General features: G+C 48.0%; 1 protein-coding gene across 4 annotated transcripts in view; it reads left to right on the top strand.

The window, feature by feature from the left end:
* The first annotated feature begins 6,485 nt into the window (after positions 1–6,485).
* Positions 6,486–20,136, top strand: part of IQGAP3 (IQ motif containing GTPase activating protein 3) — a 47,055-nt gene continuing 33,404 nt past the window's right edge. For 3 of the 4 annotated variants that reach the window (XM_021924953.2, XM_009183613.3, XM_021924965.2), the window contains exons 1-11: positions 6,486–7,555; positions 10,831–10,918; positions 13,733–13,889; positions 14,175–14,252; positions 15,925–16,001; positions 16,777–16,844; positions 16,935–17,048; positions 17,289–17,467; positions 17,936–18,014; positions 18,600–18,763; positions 19,577–19,664. In XM_021924953.2, coding sequence (XP_021780645.2) covers positions 7,519–7,555; positions 10,831–10,918; positions 13,733–13,889; positions 14,175–14,252; positions 15,925–16,001; positions 16,777–16,844; positions 16,935–17,048; positions 17,289–17,467; positions 17,936–18,014; positions 18,600–18,763; positions 19,577–19,664 — 1,129 coding nt within the window. In that variant the 5' untranslated portion in view covers positions 6,486–7,518. Of the gene's footprint in view, positions 7,556–10,830; positions 10,919–13,419; positions 13,509–13,732; positions 13,890–14,174; positions 14,253–15,924; positions 16,002–16,776; positions 16,845–16,934; positions 17,049–17,288; positions 17,468–17,935; positions 18,015–18,599; positions 18,764–19,576; positions 19,665–20,136 lie in introns of those variants that run through there. The other variant, XM_021924964.2, reaches the window with a different exon arrangement.

The following is a 20,136-nucleotide window of genomic DNA, read 5'->3' as shown; positions in this document are numbered from 1 at the left end:
TCCTGCTCTGGTCTCCGGAGCCTCCCGAATACAAGCATCTCATCAGCTTGTATATCCTGTTGGTATCTTTCCCCTCGAAGGGCAAAGGCTTTTCATGAACTCTCCTCCCAGGAGACGGAAAAAAGAGTGGAAAAGACCCAGGCCCTGGCCTCTTGACCCCTCCCATTTTATTCTTTTTCCCCCTTTTTTAGGAGGGGCAGGTAGAGGAAAAACAGTCTCTTTTAAAAGAAGTTCCCCTCACTTCTAAGAACACCCAGAAATCCTGCCTTTTCAAGGCCTTCCACTCCAGGGCATTCCTGACTACCCCCATGCAGTGTGGGGACGCCCACTGCAGGACACCTTACCTCCTTGGGTCTTCTCCGCAGCTGTCTCTCTGGAATGGCCCCTCCGGCTTGGGTTACCTCCCTAGCTGTTAGCTCAAAGCCCTGGAGGTTACTAGACAACCAGGTACCACCCTCCACTCCTAGGGAATTATTTGAGTGGCAGTTCTGGGGCCGTATCTTAGTGCTAAACCTCGATAGTGCTGCAGACACACCCCCTCAAGTCCCTCACTTCAAGAAATGGATCAAGGCATCAGAGGGGTGCTTACTAGTTACACCCCCAGATATCATCTACTTCGTCCCCTCATTTCACAGAGGAGGGGACCAAGCCTCAGACAGCAGATGTGACTTAACTAAGGTCAAAGAGCAGTCATGTAGCTGGGGTTAGACTAGGTTTTTTTTGAGACGGAGTCTCTATCACCCAGGCTGGAGTTCAGTGGCACCATCTCGGCTCACTGCAACCTCCGCCTTCCGGGCTCAAGTGATTCTCCTGCCTCAGCCTCCCGTGTAGCTGGGATTACAGTTGCACGCCACCAAGACCAGCTCATTTTTGTATTTTTAGTAGAGATGGGGTTTCATCATGTTGGCCAGGCTGGTCTCAAACTCCTGACCTCAAGTGATCCAGCTGCCTCAGCCTCCCAAAGTGCTGGGATTACAGGCGTGAGCCACCGTGCCCGGTATTTTTTTTTTTTTTTTGAGACAGAGTCTTGCCGTGTCGCCTAGGTTGGAGTGCAGTGGCGCGATCTCGGCTCACTGCAACCTCTGCCTCCTGGGTTCAAGTGGTTCTCCTGCCTCAGCCCCCCAAGTAGCTGGGATTACAGGTGCCTGCCATACACCTGGTTAATTTTTGTATTTTTGTAGAGACTGGGTTTCACCATGTTGGCCAGGCTGGTCTTGAACTCCTGACCTCAGGTGATCTGCCTGCCTCTGCCTCCCAAAGTGCTAGGATTACAGGTGTGAGCCACTGCGCCCGGCCAACTCTAGGTTTTTTGATTCAAGGTGAGTAACCTAGGGTCCCTTCCACTACACTGTGTGATTGCAAGTTTTTTTGTTTGTTTGTTTGTTTTTGTGTTTTTTTTTTTTTTTTTTTGAGACAGAGTCTTGCTCTGTCATCTAGGCTGAAGTGCATAGATGATCATAGCTTACTGCAGCCTCTACCTCCTGGGCTCAAGTGATCCTCTCACCTCAGCCTCCTGAGTAGCTGGGACCACAGGCATGTGCCACCACACCTGGCTAATTATTATTATTATGATTATGATTATTGTAGAGATGGGGTTTTGATATGTTACCCAGGATGGTCTCAAACTCCTGAGCTCAAATGATTGTCCTGCCTTGGCCTCCCAAAGTGCTGGGATTACAGACTGCACCTGGCCTGACCTGTGATAGCAAGCTTTAATGGGGCTTGAGCTGTCCTGGAAGTGAACTCTCTCTCTCTCTCTCTCTCTCTCTCTCTCTCTCTCTCTCTCTCACACACACACACACACACACACACACACACACACACTCTCACACACACACACTCTCTCTCTCTCTCTCTCACATACTGTGCTTCTGTGTGGTGGTTTCACATTTGGGAACAGGGTGAAAGGTTGATAGTCAGGAAACTCCTGGAGATCAGAAGAGACTCCCCCCAGACTCCTTTTTCCAACTCCACTGATCTGCAACCTACAGTTTCTGCTTAATGAGAGGACAGCAGGCCCCAGGACGATGGGAATATAATGCCCTAACTCACCAAGGGTGGCCTGCATCAGAAAGCAAACGTCCTCACTGCCTAGGGAAAGTCCTCTTTTAAGTAAAGAGGGCTTTGCCAGAAACAAAATTATGAAGTGATGGGGCTCACCTGCATTTGGCCTGCAGCCTTTGCTAAATGTCTGCTATGTGCAGGCCTAGTGCTGGGTGCTACAGATGGTGCTGTGGCAGAGTGAAAAAATGGCTTCTCTCTACCTTTCTAGATTCTATGGCTGGGCTACAAATTAAATTGACATAAGACAGATTAGCAGGAGAAAAACCATTTTAATTACAGTCATGCTTTGCTTAGCAACAGGGATGTGTTCTGAGAAATGCATCATTAGGTGATTTTATCGTTGTGCAAACATCATAGAGTGTACTTACACAAACTTAGATGGTGTAGCCTACTACACACCCAGGCTCTCTGGTATAGTCTATTGCTCCTAGGCCACAAACCTGTACAGCATGTTGCTCTCCTGAATACTGTCACCAAATATCATTCAATGATATTTATGTATCTAAACATATCTAAACAGAAGAAGTACCCTAAATAGATGGTATAAGAGATTTAAGTGGGGTGCAGTTGCTCACACCTGTAATCCCAGAACTTTGGGAGGCTGAGGTGGGTGGATCACTTGAGGCCAGGAGTTCGAGACTAGCCTGGCCAACATGGTGAAACCCTGTCTCTACTAAAAATACAAGAATTAGCTGCACGTGGTGGCACACACCTGTAATCCCAGCGACTGGGGAGGTTGAAGCGGGAGAATTGCTTGAACCCACGAGGCGCAGGTTGCAGGGAGCCGAGATCACACCACTGCACTCCAGCCTGGGTGACAAAGGGAGACTCTGTCTCAAAAAAAAAAAAAAGGAGATTTAAAATGGTACACCCATATAGGGCACTCACCATGAGTGGAACTTGCAGAACTGGAAGTTGCTCTGGACAAGTTAGTGAGTGAGTGGTGAGTGAACGTGAAGGCCTAGGACATTACCATTTTTTGTTTATGTTTTTGTTTTTTGAGACAGAGTCTCTCTCTGTCACTCAGGCTGGAGTGCAGTGGTGAAATCACAACTCACTGCAGCCTTGGCCTCCTGGGCTCAAGTAATCCTTCCTATTAGCCTCCTGACTAGCTGGGACTACAGGCGTGTGCCACCATGCCCAGCTAACTTAAAAATTTTTTTTTCGTGTAGAGACAGGGTCTCACTATGTTGTCCAGGCTGGCCTTGAACTCCTGGGCTCAAGTAATCCTCCTGCATGAGCCTCCAAAGTGCTAGGATTACAGGCATGAACCACCATATCCAGCCTAGGACATTACTACACATATATATATGACTGGCAGCACGGTAGGTCTGTTTACACCAGCATCACCACAAACATGTGAGTGACGTGTTGTACTAAGATGTTAGGGTGGCTACAACATCACTAGGTGATAGGAATATTTTAGGTCTCTTATAATCTTATGGCACCACCATTGTATATGTGATTTGTTGTTGACCAAAACATTGTTATGAGGCTCATGACTGTATGTGCATATACACAGGAGTCCTATAACACATGAGACTCAAAGAAAGGTCAGATGATTGACGTTTATATAGCATCCCCAGCTACAGAAAGGAATAGAGGTTGGGGCATCTCAGGGGTGGTGTTGATCCAAGTTATTGGAGGGTGAGGGGAGCAAATGCATGGTGAACAGAGGTTGTCTGGCTAGGACAAACAAAAGTTATCTCAGAGCAACTTTACTAATGTAGATTTCCTTTACAGATATAAATTTCTTTTATGAAAGGACAACTTTTCAGAGCTACTCCTGTGTCTGCAGTTTCTCAGAATAACGTGCTCAAAATATGCCAAAGAAGTATATTTTGAGGTGGCATATTATAGTTTCCTACAGTCATATTTTGGGGTGGTGTGTCCTGAGTCCCATGCCCAAGGCAGGCTAACCCAGCTGTCTGCAGCTTCTGCAGACAGCTGGGCCTTTGAGATGCTACCACAGCCTGGTCAGGGCCAAACATGCAGCTCAGTTTGTCCTTCACTCAGTAGGCTTCCCTTAAGAAGGGAGGATGATTTAGGGAGAAGGCAGGGACTGAAACTGTTCTCACCAAGGCTCCAATGACCTCCCAATTATCCAGCAACCATTTCTGAATCATTTTCTTGTTTGATTCCTTTCTGTATCCACCACATCCTTGCACTCTTTTTTTCACCTGGCTTCCATAACGTTCTGTCTCCTGGCTCTCTCTTTCCTTCTCTGAAAATTCCATTTGCATCTCCTTTGCTGGGCCCTCTGTCTGCCTCTTAAATGCTAGTGTCCCCCAACGTGCTGCCCTTTGCTATTTTCTCTTCTTACTTTATATACTCTTCTAAGAACATTTCACTGACTCCTGTGATTTTAACACCACTGATGGACTGATAATTTCTAAATGTATACCTGTAGATGTAACCTGTCCAAGTGAAACTCACATTTCCCTAACTGTACCCTTCCCGTGTTCTCAGTGTTAATAGTAGACCAACAACCCAGTCTCTAAACCAGAAACCTAGGAGCCGTTCATTCTTGACTCCTTCTCTGGCTCTCAATCCCAGCCTGTTGATTCTACCTTTGAAATCCTCCTCTAGTATACCCTTTGTACTGCAGTCTCATGCCTTGGAGGTGGTATAGTATATAGTGGTTAAAAACTCGGGGCCGGGCGCGGTGGCTCACGCCTGTAATCCCAGCACTTTGGAAGGCCGAGGCGGGCGGATCACAAGGTCAGGAGATCGAGACCATGGTGAAACCCCGTCTCTACTAAAAATAGAAAAAATTAGCCGGGCGCAGTGGCGGGCGCCTGTAGTCCCAGCTACTCGGGAGGCTGAGGCAGGAGAATGGCGTGAACCCGGGAGGCGGAGCTTGCAGTGAGCCGAGATTGCGCCACTGCACTCCAGCCTGGGCAACAGAGCGAGACTCCTTCTCAAAAAAAAAAAAAAAAACTCAAGCTTGGGGCCAGGCGCGGTGGCTCATGCCTGTAACCCCAGCACTTTGGGAGGCTGAGGCAGGCGGATCACCTGAGGTCAGGAGTTTGAGACCAGCCTGGCCAACATGGTGAAACCCCGTCTCTACTAGAAATACAAAAAAATTAGCCAGGCATGGTAGTGGGCACCTGTAATCGCAGCTACTTGGGAGGCTGAGGTAGGAGAATTGCTTGAACTCAGGAGGTGGAGGTTTCAGTGAGCCGAAATCGTGCCAGTGCACTCCAGCCTGAGTAACGGATTGAGACTTTGTCTCAGAAAACAACAACAACAACAACAACAACAAAAACTCAAGCTTGGAGTGCAACTATCTGCATTTAGCTCTAGTCTCTACCCATTGTTAGCTGTGTGACCTTTCTAAGCCTCCGTTTCTAATCTGTACTGTAAAGATTAAATAAGACAGTTCTTGTAAGATGATGCTAAATATAGTACCTATCATATAGTAAACACTATATGTTTGTTGGTCCATAACTCTGGTGTGGAGGAAATTCATCTCTACTCAACTTCTGTTTCAAGCCCTGATTCCACTGGGATGATGGGAACAATGTGAATCAGTTTGGGGATTTGCCCCCTCCTTTTCCCCAGGGTAGAGTCTAAGTAGGGGGAGGTATATGATGCCAAGGTGAGGCTCATCTGGTCCTCAGCCATCTATTCACAAAGGTGTCCACTGACACCTTCTTTCTTCTCATCTACCTGGCCCTTTCAAGCCCAGGGACCAAGCAGAAGAGGGGAGTCATTCATTCAGATACTTCCTTTCTGGCTAGGTCCGGAATTTCTGCAAAGTTGTCTATTGTCTGCCTGGCTTATTATACAACTGTTCTTTCTCAGGGTCCTGTACACCTAGGGTCCTTTCCAGGAAGGAAAGAATGGGACCCCAGGTGCCCTGAGCCACCAACATCTAGATTCTATTTCCCCCAGCTGGTGAGAGGTAAGGGGAATCCCTCAGATCTTCAAGGGGGCATCCGCTCTCTTCAAATCATACTTTTCCCAGTTTTGTCTCAGCCCTTGAGTCTCCTCTGTTCCTCTGAAGGCTTTAGGTATGGATTTCTGTTTTCTGTTCTTTCACATTCTCCTCTCCTACCTGCCCAAGCTATAAGCCTAGGCTGCTTGGTTGCTTGGATGGAGTGTGGGGAAAGGGTAAAAGGAGAAATACAAGATGGGGAAACCTATCAGATAATATTTTTTCAGCATAGTTGTTGGTGTCATAATTATTTTTTATTAGTTCAGGCTCTTTTTTTTTTTTTTTTTTGAGATGGAGTCTTACTCTGTCGTCCAGGCTGGAGTGCAATGGCACAGTCTCAGCTCACTGCAACCTCTGCCTCCCGGGTTCAAGCAATTCTCCTGCCTCAGTCTCCTGAGTAGCTGGGATTACAGGCATACACCACCATGCCCGGCTAATATTTGTATTTTTACTGGAGATGGAGTTTTGCCATGTTGGCTTGCCTGGTCTGGAACTCCTGACCTCAGGTAATCCACCTGCCTTGGCCTCCCAAAGTGCTGGGATTACAGGTGTAAGCCACCACGCCCAGCCTAGTTCAGGTTCTTATTATCTCTCTTCTGTGCTACTGCAGTAGCCTTCCAGCTGGTCTTTGTCCCTAGTCTCACCCCCTTCCAATCCCCTGCTATAAGATGGCTCTTTTTAAAAGACAAATCTGGCTCTGACCTATGTCTAAAGTGTTCCTTGGCTGGTGACTGTTCACCAGACCCCATGCCATGGCCCTAGCATGGTGTCCAAGGTGCTACTGGACCTCACCCTGTGCCTCCAGGATCCCTTCTGGCCTCTCCCTGGCTGAGCTTTGTTCTCCTCTAAAACTGAACCAAGTATAAGTTCCCGAACTCACCTTCTTGTTCTTGCACATGCTGTTTCCACTGACTGCACTGCCTGTCTTCTTCAATCTGATGAATTCTCTTTCATTTCTAAACCCAAATCAGCTGTCACCTCCACTAGGACGTCTTCCCTGTCATTCGCTGCTCTTAATCACAGCAATGACTCCCTCCCTCTGTGCATCACAGACCTCTAATTTATTTGACTGTATGTCTATCACTCGTGTCAGAACAGCAAACTTTTTTAAAGCATTCACTGCGCTTATACATCTCTGCATTCGCATCACTTAGCTTAGTGCATAGCGCCAAGTAGGCCCACAAGTTAGCCAGACTTGGGAACACATAGGAAGCAGAGTAGGGGTTAATGGGAATACTAGTTGGAGACAAAGGCAGGGACAGCAGCTAGAATAAGACTGTTTAGCAGAAAAGAAGCCTGGAAGGAACAAGGCGAGGAACTGCTGTAAGGGGAACGGTACTGCCCCGGCCTGGTGCGCCCCTTCTCCCAGCACGTGGGCGGCCCCGCTCCGCGGCCTGGAACTACAAATCCCAGGATTCTCAGCGATGTGAACAGGAAGTGTCCTGTCCGGCCGTGGCGACGGTGAGGGGCGTCGGCCCAACGGCGGGAGATTCAAACCTGGAAAAAGGAGGAACATGGAGAGGAGAGCAGCGGGCCCAGGCCGGGCAGCGTGTGAGTGCGGGAAGGGTCTGGGAAGGTCTCGCAGTGGTGCCGCTGGTCGGGGGCTTGGCTGTCCTGGGAGAGATTGGGGCGTGTGTCGGGCGTGGAGCCTGAGGGGCGAGGGCGGTGGGACTGCTCAGTGGGACGGGAGTCCTCAGCCCGGGCGCCGCGGGCCTGAGTGGAACTGTGAGCGGCGCATTGTCCCCCGAATAACGTGCTTTAAAGCTTACAAAGAATTTTCTCCCTATTTCCAAGTTCTGGGGTTCCGGAGTCGGGAGAATGTAGGTGGTCCTGATGGCTCCTTAAAATTCCGCAGTTACTGCTGGCTACCATACTTGTCCAGCGCTGCCACGGGACAAGACGCCTCAAGGGATCTGGGGGACTCTTGGGCTTTGAGATGCCGCTTTCGGACAATGCCTGTCAAACAGGGGGCTGAAATTACCCGGGCAGCTTGTTTGAAATGCAGATTCCCGGGACCTGTCCCAGAGCTTCAGTTCCAGAAGGTCTGGTTTGGGGCCCATAATCTGCATTTATAACAAGCACTGCTATGCTTCTTCCCCGACCCCAGGTGATTGTGAGGAAGGTAGTCCCTGGGCCACATTTTCAAAAACACTGTTTTGTTTTTTTGTTTTTGTTTTTGTTTTTTTTTGAGACGGAGTCTCGCTCTGTCGCCCAGGCTGGAGTGCAGTGGCCGGATCTCAGCTCACTGCAAGCTCCGCCTCCCGGGTTCACGCCATTCTCCTGCCTCAGCCTCCCGAGTAGCTGGGACTACAGGCGCCCGCCACCTCGCTCAGCTAGTTTTTTGTATTTTTTTAGTAGAGACGGGGTTTCACCGTGTTAGCCAGGATGGTCTCGATCTCCTGACCTCGTGATCCGCCCGTCTCGGCCTCCCAAAGTGCTGGGATTACAGGCTTGAGCCACCGCGCCCGGCCAAAAACACTGTTTTAGAGAGAGAGAGACGAGTTGGAAGGTTGGAAGGGGCAGAAAAGTTCTATCTGATTTTCTGAATGAAAGGCAAAACCTGCTCCTTCTTCCACCCCTCCCTTCCTCTCTATTAGGATTCAAAAAGCAAAGTCCATGTCCAGTCTTCTGTTAAAGGAAAACTAGTTCCAGACCTGAGAAGGACAGGAAAACCGTTTTTTGTGTTTTTATTTTTTTGAGACAGCCTGTGTATGTACAAAATCCCTCCCATCGCCCACAGTCCTCAGTTCATAACTCTTAGGTGATGTCATTCACTTACTGGTTTATTTTCCATGCTTAACAACCAACACTTGTTCCTTGTACACCCTGTTGGAGGAACTGATGGCTTTCCTGTGGTTGGCCAGTGTTTTCAAATCTGTATTTGGAGGGGGTGTGTGTGTGTGTGTGTGCTCGCGCATGTGTTTTAATTTACTTAACTGCTCATTCAAATAAGCCCTGCCCTTGCCTGAATCATTGCAGAATATGCAATATAAGGAAATAGGATAAAAACCGGGAATGACATTAAGTACTGAGTCAAAGACAGATTGGCCAAGCTCTGCCTTTTTTCAAGCCCTCTGAGTTTATTTTCTTACTGTGTGTGTAGCTTTCTCTTACTCTTTCTGTTTGATTTTGTATCGTGTTTCTCAAGGAAAATAGAGAGAGGGGAGAGAAAGAAGGATTAAGGGAGGCTGTAACTAAGGTACATTATGATTGCTGTCTCACTTCAGGGATTTGCTATTCTTGGGTTTGGAATCAGTACTCTGTATTTTATTTAGCTTGAAGATTCTTTTCCTCCTTAGGTGACCTATACCAAAAAGGATAGTGAAGGTACCTTTGTGATCTTTTAAACTTTTCTTTGTCCTTCCACTTAATCTCAAGTGAGTGGCATGTTTCCCTCTGTTGGACTGCCTTTCTCCATGTTCTGCCTATTTATTCCTTAAGATCTAGTTCATAGCTAGAATCCTTTGCTTCCTCTGCTGCTTCCATTGTTTTTATTCATGGGCCATAATCATACTTATCACATTAGATTAATTTATTTAGATGTTTTTCTCTTCTAATAACAATAATCTTTGGGCGCTGTGGTTTACGCCTGTAATCCCAGCACTTTGGGAGGCCAAGGTGGGAGGATCACTTGAGCCCAGGAGTTCAAGACCAGCCTGGGCAACATGGTGAGACCCAGTCTCAACAAAAAATACAAGAATTAGCCAGACATAGTGGTGCCCTGTTTCAAAAACAAACCCACCAATAACTCTATTGTCCAGGCTGGAGTGCAGTGGAACCATCATGGTTCACTGCAGCCTAGAAGTCCTGGGCTCAGGTGATCCTCCCACCTCAGCCCTGCCCCGAGTAGCTGGGACTGCAGGTGTGCACAGTCACTCCAGGCTAATTTTTGCATTTTTTGTCGAGACAGGGTCTCAACATGTTGCCCAGGCTGGTCTCAAACTCCTGGGCTTAAGTGATCCACCTGCCTCAGCATCCAGAAATGCTGGGATTATAGGCATGAGCCACCATGCAGGCCTTTATCTCTGCATTTCTTAAGAGTAGGGGTCTGCTAGTCCAGTGCCTGGCATAAAGGAGGTATTGATGAATGAATAAATGAGTGAATGATGAATCCTGGTTGGTTCTATTACCTAACCTCTGAGAGAGTAACCAACAAGGATGACACAGGTCCAGTTCTTGGAGAACTCAGTCTAATTAGGGATAAGAAAAGGAGTTAAGTTTAAAGCCAAAGAAGGCTCTGGATGTCTCAGCTGGGAGGCACTGAGGGAAGTTCCATTAGTAGACTTGAGGAGGAAGAGGACAGGAAGATGGCTACAGAGGAAAAAGAAGTAATGCCTCCAGCACAGGAGGAGGCTGCCTATTAAAGGGTATCCTGGGAAGAGAAGGGGGGACACATGGGAGGTGCTTCAGGTCTCTGAGCAGGGTTGCCTAAACAAGTCCGTTGAGAAGACGCTTGGGCCGGGCACGGTGGCTCATGCCTGTAATCTCAGCACTTTGGGAGGCGGATCATGAGGTCAGGAGATTGAGACCATCCTGGCTAACATGGGGAAACCCCGTCTCTACTAAAAATACAAAAAATTAGCCGGGCCTGATGGTGGCACGCGCCTGTAGTCCCAGCTACTCAGGAGGCTGAGGCAGGAGAATGGCCTGAACCTGGGAGGCGGAGCTTACAGTGAGCCGATATCGCGCCACTGCACTCCAGCCTGGGCGACAGAGCAAGACTCCATCTCAACAAAAAAAAAAAAAAGAAGAAAAAAAAAAGACACTTCAATGCTAAGACCCCTGTAATGCTCTCTTCATTGACCTTATCCCATTTAACTCCTCAGATGAACGCCTCACGGCTGAGGAAATGGATGAGCAGAGGCGGCAGAACGTTGCCTATCAGTACCTGTGCCGGCTGGAGGAGGCCAAGCGGTGAGCAGAGTCCAGGAAGATGGACTCTTTTCTGCTCTCCCTTTCCACCACCCCACCCTAGGCATCTGCCCCCAAAGCAAATGCAACAGATGGAGAGTCCGTCCTGTGGGAAAGGGCGAGCTGAAATAACTTTTTAATTTTTTTTTTGAAGCAAATCCCAGTCACATCATTTTACCCCCTATAAACTGCAATATGTATCTCCAAAATATGTGGACGTTCGCTTATCCAACTAAATTATTTAAATCCTTGGAAGATCAATACCCAGCCCATTTTCAAATTTTCCTGCTTGTCTTAAAAAAAAAAAAGAAAAGAAATCTGTTTTTTTACAGTTATCTTATTCAAATAAGGATCTGAAAAGTTCACTAATTATATCTGCTTGTATGTCTTCTTTAATCCAGAGCAACCCATCTCCTTTTTTCAGTTCATTGTATTATTGACTTGCTGAAGAAAACCGGGTCATTTTTCCTAAAGAATATCCTACATTTTGTCTCTATTTCTTTTCTTTCTTTCCTTTTGTTTTTTAGAGATGATTGTCTACTTGCTTTCTTATGTCATTCAACTTGTTCCTCTGTACCCTGTATTTCCTATAAATGAATGTTGGCTTAATTAGATTTGGGTTCAACATTTTTGATAAGCAACATGGCGAAACCCCATCTCTACAAAAAATACAAATACTAGTCAGGCATGGTGGCATGTGCCCATAGTCTCAGCTACTTGGAGGGCTGAGGAAGGAAGATTGCTTGAATCTGGGAGGTCAAGGAGGCAAGTCAGCCAAGATTGTGCCACTGCACTCCATCCTGGGTGACAAAGTGAGACTGTGTCTCCAAAAACAAACAGGAAAACCTGGATGGGCGCTGTGGCTCACGCCTGTAATCCCAGTACTTTGGGAGGCCGAGGCGGGCAAATCACCTGGGGCCAGGAGTTTGAGACCAGCCTGGCTGACATGGTGAAATTCTGTCTCTACAAAAAAATACAAAAAATTAGCTGGGCGCGGTGGTGCATGCCTGTAATCCCAGCTACTCAGAAGGCTGAGGCAGGAGAATCGCTTGAACTTAGGAGGCAGAGGTTACTGTGAGCTGAGATCGTGCCGCCGCACTCCAGCCTGAGTGAAAGAGTGAGACTCTGTCTCAAAAAAACAAAAACAAAAAAAACCCGTTTTTGACAAGAAGTCTTCATTAGTGTTGGTGGGTTTTTTTTCCCCTCCCTCAGATCCTTTTACCCCTTATATACTGTAATATATATATATATAAATGTGATATTTAACATATGTAAGATATGTGTTCTATATCACATCTTATAGAAAGAATACAATGCTTGTTTCAATTTTAGTGATGCTAAATCTGGGAGTTTAGGTGAAACCAACCTGATTTACACACCATAAAATTTCCCATTAACTTTTCATCTAATGCCTTCATTCATTGTTGGTCTATATCAGAACTTATTATTTTATCAAGGGTGTAAAATGACTATTTTCTAGTTCTGTCATTTCTTCCATATTTACTAGCTGAAATCCTAAAGAACATTCCCTCATCATCTTAGGACTATTTGGTTACCCTAAAAGTCAATCTGTATAGGAAAAACAGGATACATACTTAATTTTTTGCTTTTAATCAATAGGATACTTTTAATTTTCTTAAAGGAAGTCAATAGGATGGGGCAATCAGGAAAAATCAGGTGTCTAAGGCAGGGAAGACATGGAACAATGTATTAACTGGCTCTCTTTTTGGAAACAGGTACTTTCCAATTAGACCCCAATATGTAGGGAAGTTTAGAGATTCCATCTGAGAAGACTTTAATCTCTCCCTTGTACAACCACCAGTAATAATAATACTTTACATTTATATTCAAAGTGTTTTCACATTCATTAGCTCATTTGATCCTGGCAGCTGCCCACTGAAGGAAATACAGGTGGCATTATCCTCATTTTGCAAATTGTGCAACTGAGGCTCACAGAGGTGAAGTAGGAGAGATGGTTGGAAAGCAGGCCTTCATACTCCAAGAGCTGTGGTCTTTCTGTTCCTTTGTGCTACTCCCCTTCCATCAGCCCCACTACCCTCATCATCATCAAAGCTGGGTTATGAGCCATGTAGATCATTCAGGCAGACCTTTCTGCACCCAGGTTCTCGGAGAACAATCCAGAATGAAAGAAGTGAGCACATTCTGTTTGGTTTAACAGTTAAAGATGTAACTAGGGCCGGGTGCGGTGGCTCATGCCTGTAGTCCCAGCACTTTGGGAGGCTGAGGCGGGTGGATCACTTGAGGTTGGGAGTTTGAGACCAGTCCAACACAGAGAAACCCCATCTCTACTAAAAATACAAAATTAGCCGGGTGTGGTGGCATGTGCCTGTAATCCCAACTACTCGGGAGGCTGAGGCAGGAGAATCACTTGAACCCAGGAGGTGGAGGTTGCAGTGAGCTGAGATCACGCCACTGCACTCCAGCCTGGGCAACAAGAGCAAGACGCCATCTCAAAAAAAAAAAAAGAAAGAAAAAGAAAAAAAGATGTAACTAGACTGAGTGAGAAGCTATGTAACAGTTAAGCCTCACTGAAGATGGGCAGATTCAGGATCTGTCAAGGAAGATTTGCTGGGTGGGTGGGGCTGAGGGTTGGCCAATCCAGATATTTGGGGCAGCCTGGGAGAAAGTGGGAACAGACAGGCAATGGGCAGAGAGGGGAGCTGGAGGTAGGGCAGGAACAGGAAGCAGAGGAGGGTCAGCGGCCACTTAAAAGGAGGGAGAGAGGGAAGTTCCTGTTGTTCGAATAAATCACTGTGGTCTGCCAGAGTTTGTGAGAAGGTGCTCTCATGTTCGTAGCTGGATGGAAGCCTGCCTGAAGGAGGAGCTTCCTTCCCCGGTGGAGCTGGAGGAGAGCCTTCGCAATGGAGTGCTGCTGGCCAAGCTGGGCCACTGTTTTGCACCCTCCGTGGTTCCCTTGAAGAAGATCTATGATGTGGAGCAGCTGCGGTACCAGGTGGGAGGATTGGACTCCACCTTCTACCTACTTCCCTTCAAACGATCCCTTCTCCTCAAAGCTGTGAGGGTACAGTGACCATATAACTTATTGTCCAAATCTGGATAAAAAGGAGTGTTATTAATCTATGTTTTTCTGTGCTGGTAAGGATGGAAAATTCACAAGATACGGTCCTCTGGTTCCCCTCTGCCCATCTCTCCTGAATCTTTAAGCTGTAGCCTGGGCTGTACCCACAGGGAGTGCTGAGAACTGTGGAAATAGATTTTCTTTTTCCTTCCCTTTCAGGCAACTGGCTTACATTTCCGTCACACGGACAACATCAACTTTTGGCTGTCTGCAATAGCCCACATTGGTCTGCCTTCGGTAATACTGGGCCTGAAGATTGGTATTCATCTTTACTCCTTACCAGCCACCCCCCACAATCCCATGCTTTATCTCCCTGAACCCTTTAGCCCTATTTCCATGTGTCTTCTAAACTAATCTAAGAGTACAGTTCCTTGCAGCTGTGTGTCTTTGAATCAGGTTATCTTTTCTCTGCCTCCTCTTCCCTGTGAATGAAAGGAGGTGAAGTTTCCCTGGCCTGAGTGGCACGGTTCCCATTATGCAGTAGGGGGTGCAGGAGGGCCTGCTATGTCATGCTCGTATTGGCCAGCCCTATCTCCACCAAATTTCACAGTGTGAAGCAAGGGTATACACATCCCTAGGTGGTAGACTTTGAATTAGAAGCCTAGGTCCAAAATCCCAACTGGACACATGATTTCATTCTTTGAACCTCAATTTGTTATTTGTCTATAAAATGGGGATAGTGAGCCCTGCCTTGTCTGCCTTACAATGTTGTCAGGAGGATCACATGGTCTGTGTGAACTCCCTTTGTGAATTGTGAAGAGCTATACAAATGAAGGCATGATAGGATTCTACAATGTATGGTTTCTTTCTGCTTCGTTTTTCTTCACTGTAGAAAGGAACTATAGGCCGGGCGCGGTGGCTCAAGCCTGTAATCCCAGCACTTTGGGAGGCCGAGATGGGCGGATCACGAGGTCAGGAGATCGAGACCATCCTGGCTAACACAGTGAAACCCCGTCTCTACTAAAAAATACAAAAAATTAGCCGGGCGTGGTGGCGGCGCCTGTAGTCCCAGCTACTCGGGAGGCTGAGGCAGGAGAATGGCGTAAACCCGGGAGGCGGAGCTTGCAGTGAGCCGAGATCGCGCCACTGCACTCCAGCCTGGGCGACAGAGCGAGACTCCGCCTCAAAAAAAAAAAAAAAAAGAAAGGAACTATAATACAGGAATCAGCAGTAAAGAAAGACACTTTGATGGGAGGCAGAAGCAATAGATGTCATGTGTCTTCAGTGGGACTGGAATACTCTAGGTCTCTAAATTTGGTCTTTTATTGTGAATCTAAATGTAACGAAGATATATTGAGGTTAGGCCTCATTACAGTTGTCAGGTGGCATTGAGAAGCCATACCTGGTGCCACTCGGTTCTTAGAAGGTCTCTCATTGATCAGAAGCCGCTGGTTTGGAGACAGGGATAACAGCCTGACACTTTTGTGGTTCTTGGCAATACATGCCTCATTGGGCCCTCCATGGGAGTAGGCCAGCTCTCCAGCATACCACCTCTCTGGCAAGGGTCTAAAGTGAGGCATGCAGGCTCACTGTAGACATCTGGAAGACAACTGGGGGCTTTTTGTTTTGTTTTGTTTTGTTTTTGTTGTTGTTGTTGTTGTTGTTGTTATTTTTGGAGGATATGGCTTATATCCTGTAGCCTTGATAGCCTTATCTTGTGTTTGGTTAATCCAGGGCACCCTAGGACTATGTGTCTGTGACTGAGCCTTGGCTTAGTATGCATCCGCAGTGCCTTTCTTTTATACTTTTTTGACTTGAAATGGTTGGGGGAGACTGACCTAGATACCCCAGGTAACAAGGGAGTGCACACCTCAGGTTGGAGAGGAAGACCCATGCCTCGGCAACCCCCTCCATATTTGGTGCTGCTTAAAGGTTCCCAATGGCAGTAACTGACTGGTTTCTCTTCTAGACCTTCTTCCCAGAGACCACAGACATCTATGACAAAAAGAACATGCCCCGGGTAGTCTACTGCATCCATGCTCTCAGGTGAGAAACCTCAAATTTTATCATCCAGGTTCCTCTAGGTGGATGCAACCAACAATCAGCAGCAACAAACTCAGCGAGAAGGATGAAGGGTAGAGCACAGGGAGCCCTGCTCAGGCGAGTGAGCTTTCAGATTTTCAGAGTTGTGTTTAGATTTGTGTGCATGTCTGTGGCACATTTATGTATGGCCTGTGTGGGTGAAGGGGAAGGGCAAGCAGGGTACCAGAGGCAGGAAGGTAGCAGGGTAGGGCCTTCAGTGTGTAACTGGGCATAAAGGAATCAGAACAGGACCTATTGAGAGCAACACAGGCAAGCCACTTAGTGTGGATGGTGTAGGCTCTTTGGTCCTACTTACAGCCAGCCATCAGCAACCCGTTGGCTAAATCACAGCAAGTGACTGACCAGTTCCTTGTGTTTCTCTTTCTGACTTCATTTCTCATGTCCCTTTGTGCCCCTGTGCCTTAGCTCAGCAGGTATCTGCTCTGTGCCCTTCCTGTCCTCTGTCTCCGTTGAGTGACCTGCTACTGCAATGTGGCCTTATCTGTGAAGCCTTCCTAATCCCCTCAGACCCCCAACACCATCTTATTTACCTTCTGCAGCACTTTCCTTGGGCTGATTTATGGTCATATTTCTTTATGTGGGTTGGGGATGACTTGAGGACAGGTGCTGAGTGGTCTTCATCTCTAGGTCCCCATAGTATCTCCTTCAAACCCATCGTGGGCAGAGTGTCAAAATGAATAGGCCCCAGTGCCTTCCAATGCCTTCCGTTTTTTCCTAGTCTATTCCTCTTCCGGCTGGGATTGGCCCCTCAGATACATGATCTATACGGGAAAGTGAAATTCACAGGTAAGCCCAGCTCCTTCCCCTACCACCGCAGCCTGGGCAGGGTCTTGGGGGTTCTGGACCTGATGAAGGGCGCCTGTGGCATCATTGCAGCTGAGGAACTCAGCAACATGGCATCCGAACTGGCCAAATATGGCCTCCAGCTGCCTGCCTTCAGCAAGATCGGGGGCATCCTGGCCAATGAGCTATCAGTGGATGAGGCTGCAGGTAAGGACTAGGCTCTGCCCTGCCAGGAGTAGAGCCAGTGGGTATGGGAGGGCTCCAAGCCTCACAGCCATTGGATGGATTCTGGCCAGCCCTCATCCACAGATAGGGCCATAAGGCTACCTGGTTTGCCTGGCCCCTGAGGGTGGGAAAAAGGATGACGTTTGAGTGTCCTGCTACTGGTTGCGCTCCAGTCTGGGGTTCACTCTGGCCTCCTGACCTTGTTTCCATGCCCCCTCCCAGTCCATGCAGCTGTTCTTGCCATCAATGAAGCAGTGGAGCGAGGGGTGGTGGAGGACACCCTGGCTGCCTTGCAGAATCCCAGTGCTCTTCTGGAGAATCTCCGAGAGCCTCTGGCAGCCATCTACCAGGAGATACTGGCCCAGGCCAAGATGGAGAAGGCAGCCAATGCCAGGAACCATGTAAGGAGTAGTCTTGGGTTGCAGGGACTGAAAAGTTGAGTGGCTGGAAAGTCTTGAGTGAAACCAGGACTCCTGTCTGTCATGTCTCTAGGATCCAAAATTGCTTCTTAGAGAAACCATAACTTGTCAGTGATTTTAGAGAAATAGGAAAGGAACTTGGAAGAATGATGAAAATTCAGAAAAGAAGACTGGAGAAGAGGTTCTTGGGGGATGATCTTCAGGGAAGCCTGAGAAGGGCGCTGGAATGTAGAACAGAATGAGATTGGACTGGAGGTTCCAAAGGTTGGTTTGGCTTAAATGTGTCAGTGCCAGGTGTTTAGACCCCACAATTTTCTAAATTCTGAGCAGACTGACCTTTGGCCTTGGGAAGGTCCCCAGAAGAAGAAATAAGTGTAGCCAGGGAGGGAAGAGCAGGACAAGAAGATTGAATTGGGTTTCGCAGATTCCCTCTCAATGGAGTTTTTGCAGGATGAAAGAGAAAGCCAGGACATCTATGACCACTACCTAACTCAGGCTGAAATCCAGGGCAATATCAACCATGTCAACGGTAAGAGAGATCAGGCAGGAGTGGTTTGGGGGTGCCCTCAGGGTAAGCCCCTGCACTGGGAGGTTGGGGGATAGCTTTTCTCAAGCCAGAAAGCCCTGTGGTCTCACTTGGGCCAACTCTTGCCTCTGGGAAAGATCAGAGTCCAAGGAGTATGTGCACTGCTTTCTGGCCATCAGTGTCTAGAGGAGAAGTAGTGTGTCCAGGAAGTTTCTGTCTGACTGGAGAACCACAGAGAGGAGCAGCTCTTGCTGCTGGGGGGAAGTTGGACTGGGGTCCTTCAAGAGGAGCAGTGTGGATAATACATGAGGAATGGGGATCTGGGTAGGAGCTGTGTGAAGGCTCAGGATAGGTAGGCATTTGCCTGTTTGGGTGAGGATATCCCTGGGGTTTGGGGTGGTGAAGTGAGAAGGCTGTGAAGACCAAGCTGAAGAATTTGGGCTGAACCAAATGGGCCCAGGAACCAAGGGGGAAAGGGTGGGGGTAACTCCAGGCAGGCAAGAAGAGGGCAGATTCCTGGAGCTGGACTAGGGGATTATGAGAGGTGGCTTTCTCACACTGTCTGTTATGGAGTCTCTTTTTTTTCAGTCCATGGGGCTCTAGAAGTTGTTGATGACGCCCTGGAAAGACAGAGCCCTGAAGTCTTGCTCAAGGCCCTTCAAGACCCTGCCCTGGCCCTGCGAGGGGTGAGGAGAGACTTTGCTGTCTGGTACCTGGAGCAATTGAGCTCAGACAGAGAGCAGAAGGCACAGGTTAGCCTCTGTCTATTAGCTGCCACCCCCTCTATGTGACTGTAGAATGGGAGAGGGCCTCTTACTCAGGGATCACCACTGTTGGTCCTTTGTATTCTGTAAGTGCTGACTGCATGTTTAAATGGTTAAATCACCCCAAGGCCTAGTAGACCAGACTGATCAGCTTCTGTCCCTGAGAGTCCCCCAGACTGACCAGGAGGAACCCAAGGACAGTCGCATAGGCAGTAATGTGCTCCCCCATTGCTGAACTGGTGCCTCCACTTAGCAATCTTGTTTTTAACGCAGTTGACTTTTCCCCTGACACTATTTGTGTTGTCTGTGTTGTTATTTTACATGCTTGCTGAGCAAGAAAGGTTAAAGATAAGTTAATAGGGCTGGGCACTGTGGCTCACGCCTGTATTCCCAGCACTTTGGGAGGCTGACACAGGTGGATCACTTGAGGTCAAGTCTTTGAGACCAGCCTGGCCAACACAAAGAACCCCACCTCTACTAAAAATACAAAAATTAGCCTGTGTGGTGGCACGCGCCTGTAATCCCAGCTACTCGGGAGGCTGAGACAGAGAATCGCTTGAATCCAGGAGGCGGAGGTTGCAGTGATTCGAGATTGTGCCACTGCACTCCAGCCTGGGCGACAGAGCAAGACTCCATCTCAAAAAAAAAAAGGTTAATAAGGATGAGTGAGCCAGCCTAAAGGGGAGAGGTATGATTGAGGTTAGGTGGCTGGGTAGACCTGGGAGCTCATGCTGGCAGCTTGTAAACCATGGTCTTGGCCCCAGAAGGACTCCATTCTACTGTATCTCTTCCCTCTCTTAGGAGCTGGGCCTGGTGGAGCTTCTGGAAAAGGAGGAAGTCCAGGCTGGTGTGGCTGCAGCCAACACAAAGGGTGACCAGGAACAAGCCAGTAAGTCATCTCCAGGTCTGAGGCCTGCTCTGTGCATATCTCTGGCTCTTAGGAGAGTATCCCACCTCTTTGCTGGCTTCTGTGTTGGGCAGTGCACACTGCTCTGCTGCTGCTTCCAGCCTGGCTAGGGACTTCTCCCCTCACATAATCTGCTGTATTCCTGCTGCCTGGGGGGACACTACAGATAAGTTCATTAAGAACTTAGAGATAATGACATGCCAATACTGCACTGGGTTGGTCTCCTGGGGCAGGCAGTTTTCTTCCAGGTAGTTTACCTATAATTTTGAGTTTCAACCCGCTTGAATTCCTTTGGCTTCTGAAATGTAGTAATTTGGCCGGGCGCGGTGGCTCAAGCCTGTAATCCCAGCACTTTGGGAGGCCGAGACGGGCAGATCACGAGGTCAGGAGATCGAGACCATCCTGGCTAACACGGTGAAACCCCGTCTCTATTAAGAAATACAAAAAACTAGCC

The sequence above is a fragment of the Papio anubis genome, chromosome 1, assembly GCF_008728515.1.
Source record: "Papio anubis isolate 15944 chromosome 1, Panubis1.0, whole genome shotgun sequence".
Classification (NCBI taxonomy): domain Eukaryota; kingdom Metazoa; phylum Chordata; class Mammalia; order Primates; family Cercopithecidae; genus Papio; species Papio anubis.
This window is presented reverse-complemented; position numbering and strand designations above follow the sequence as displayed.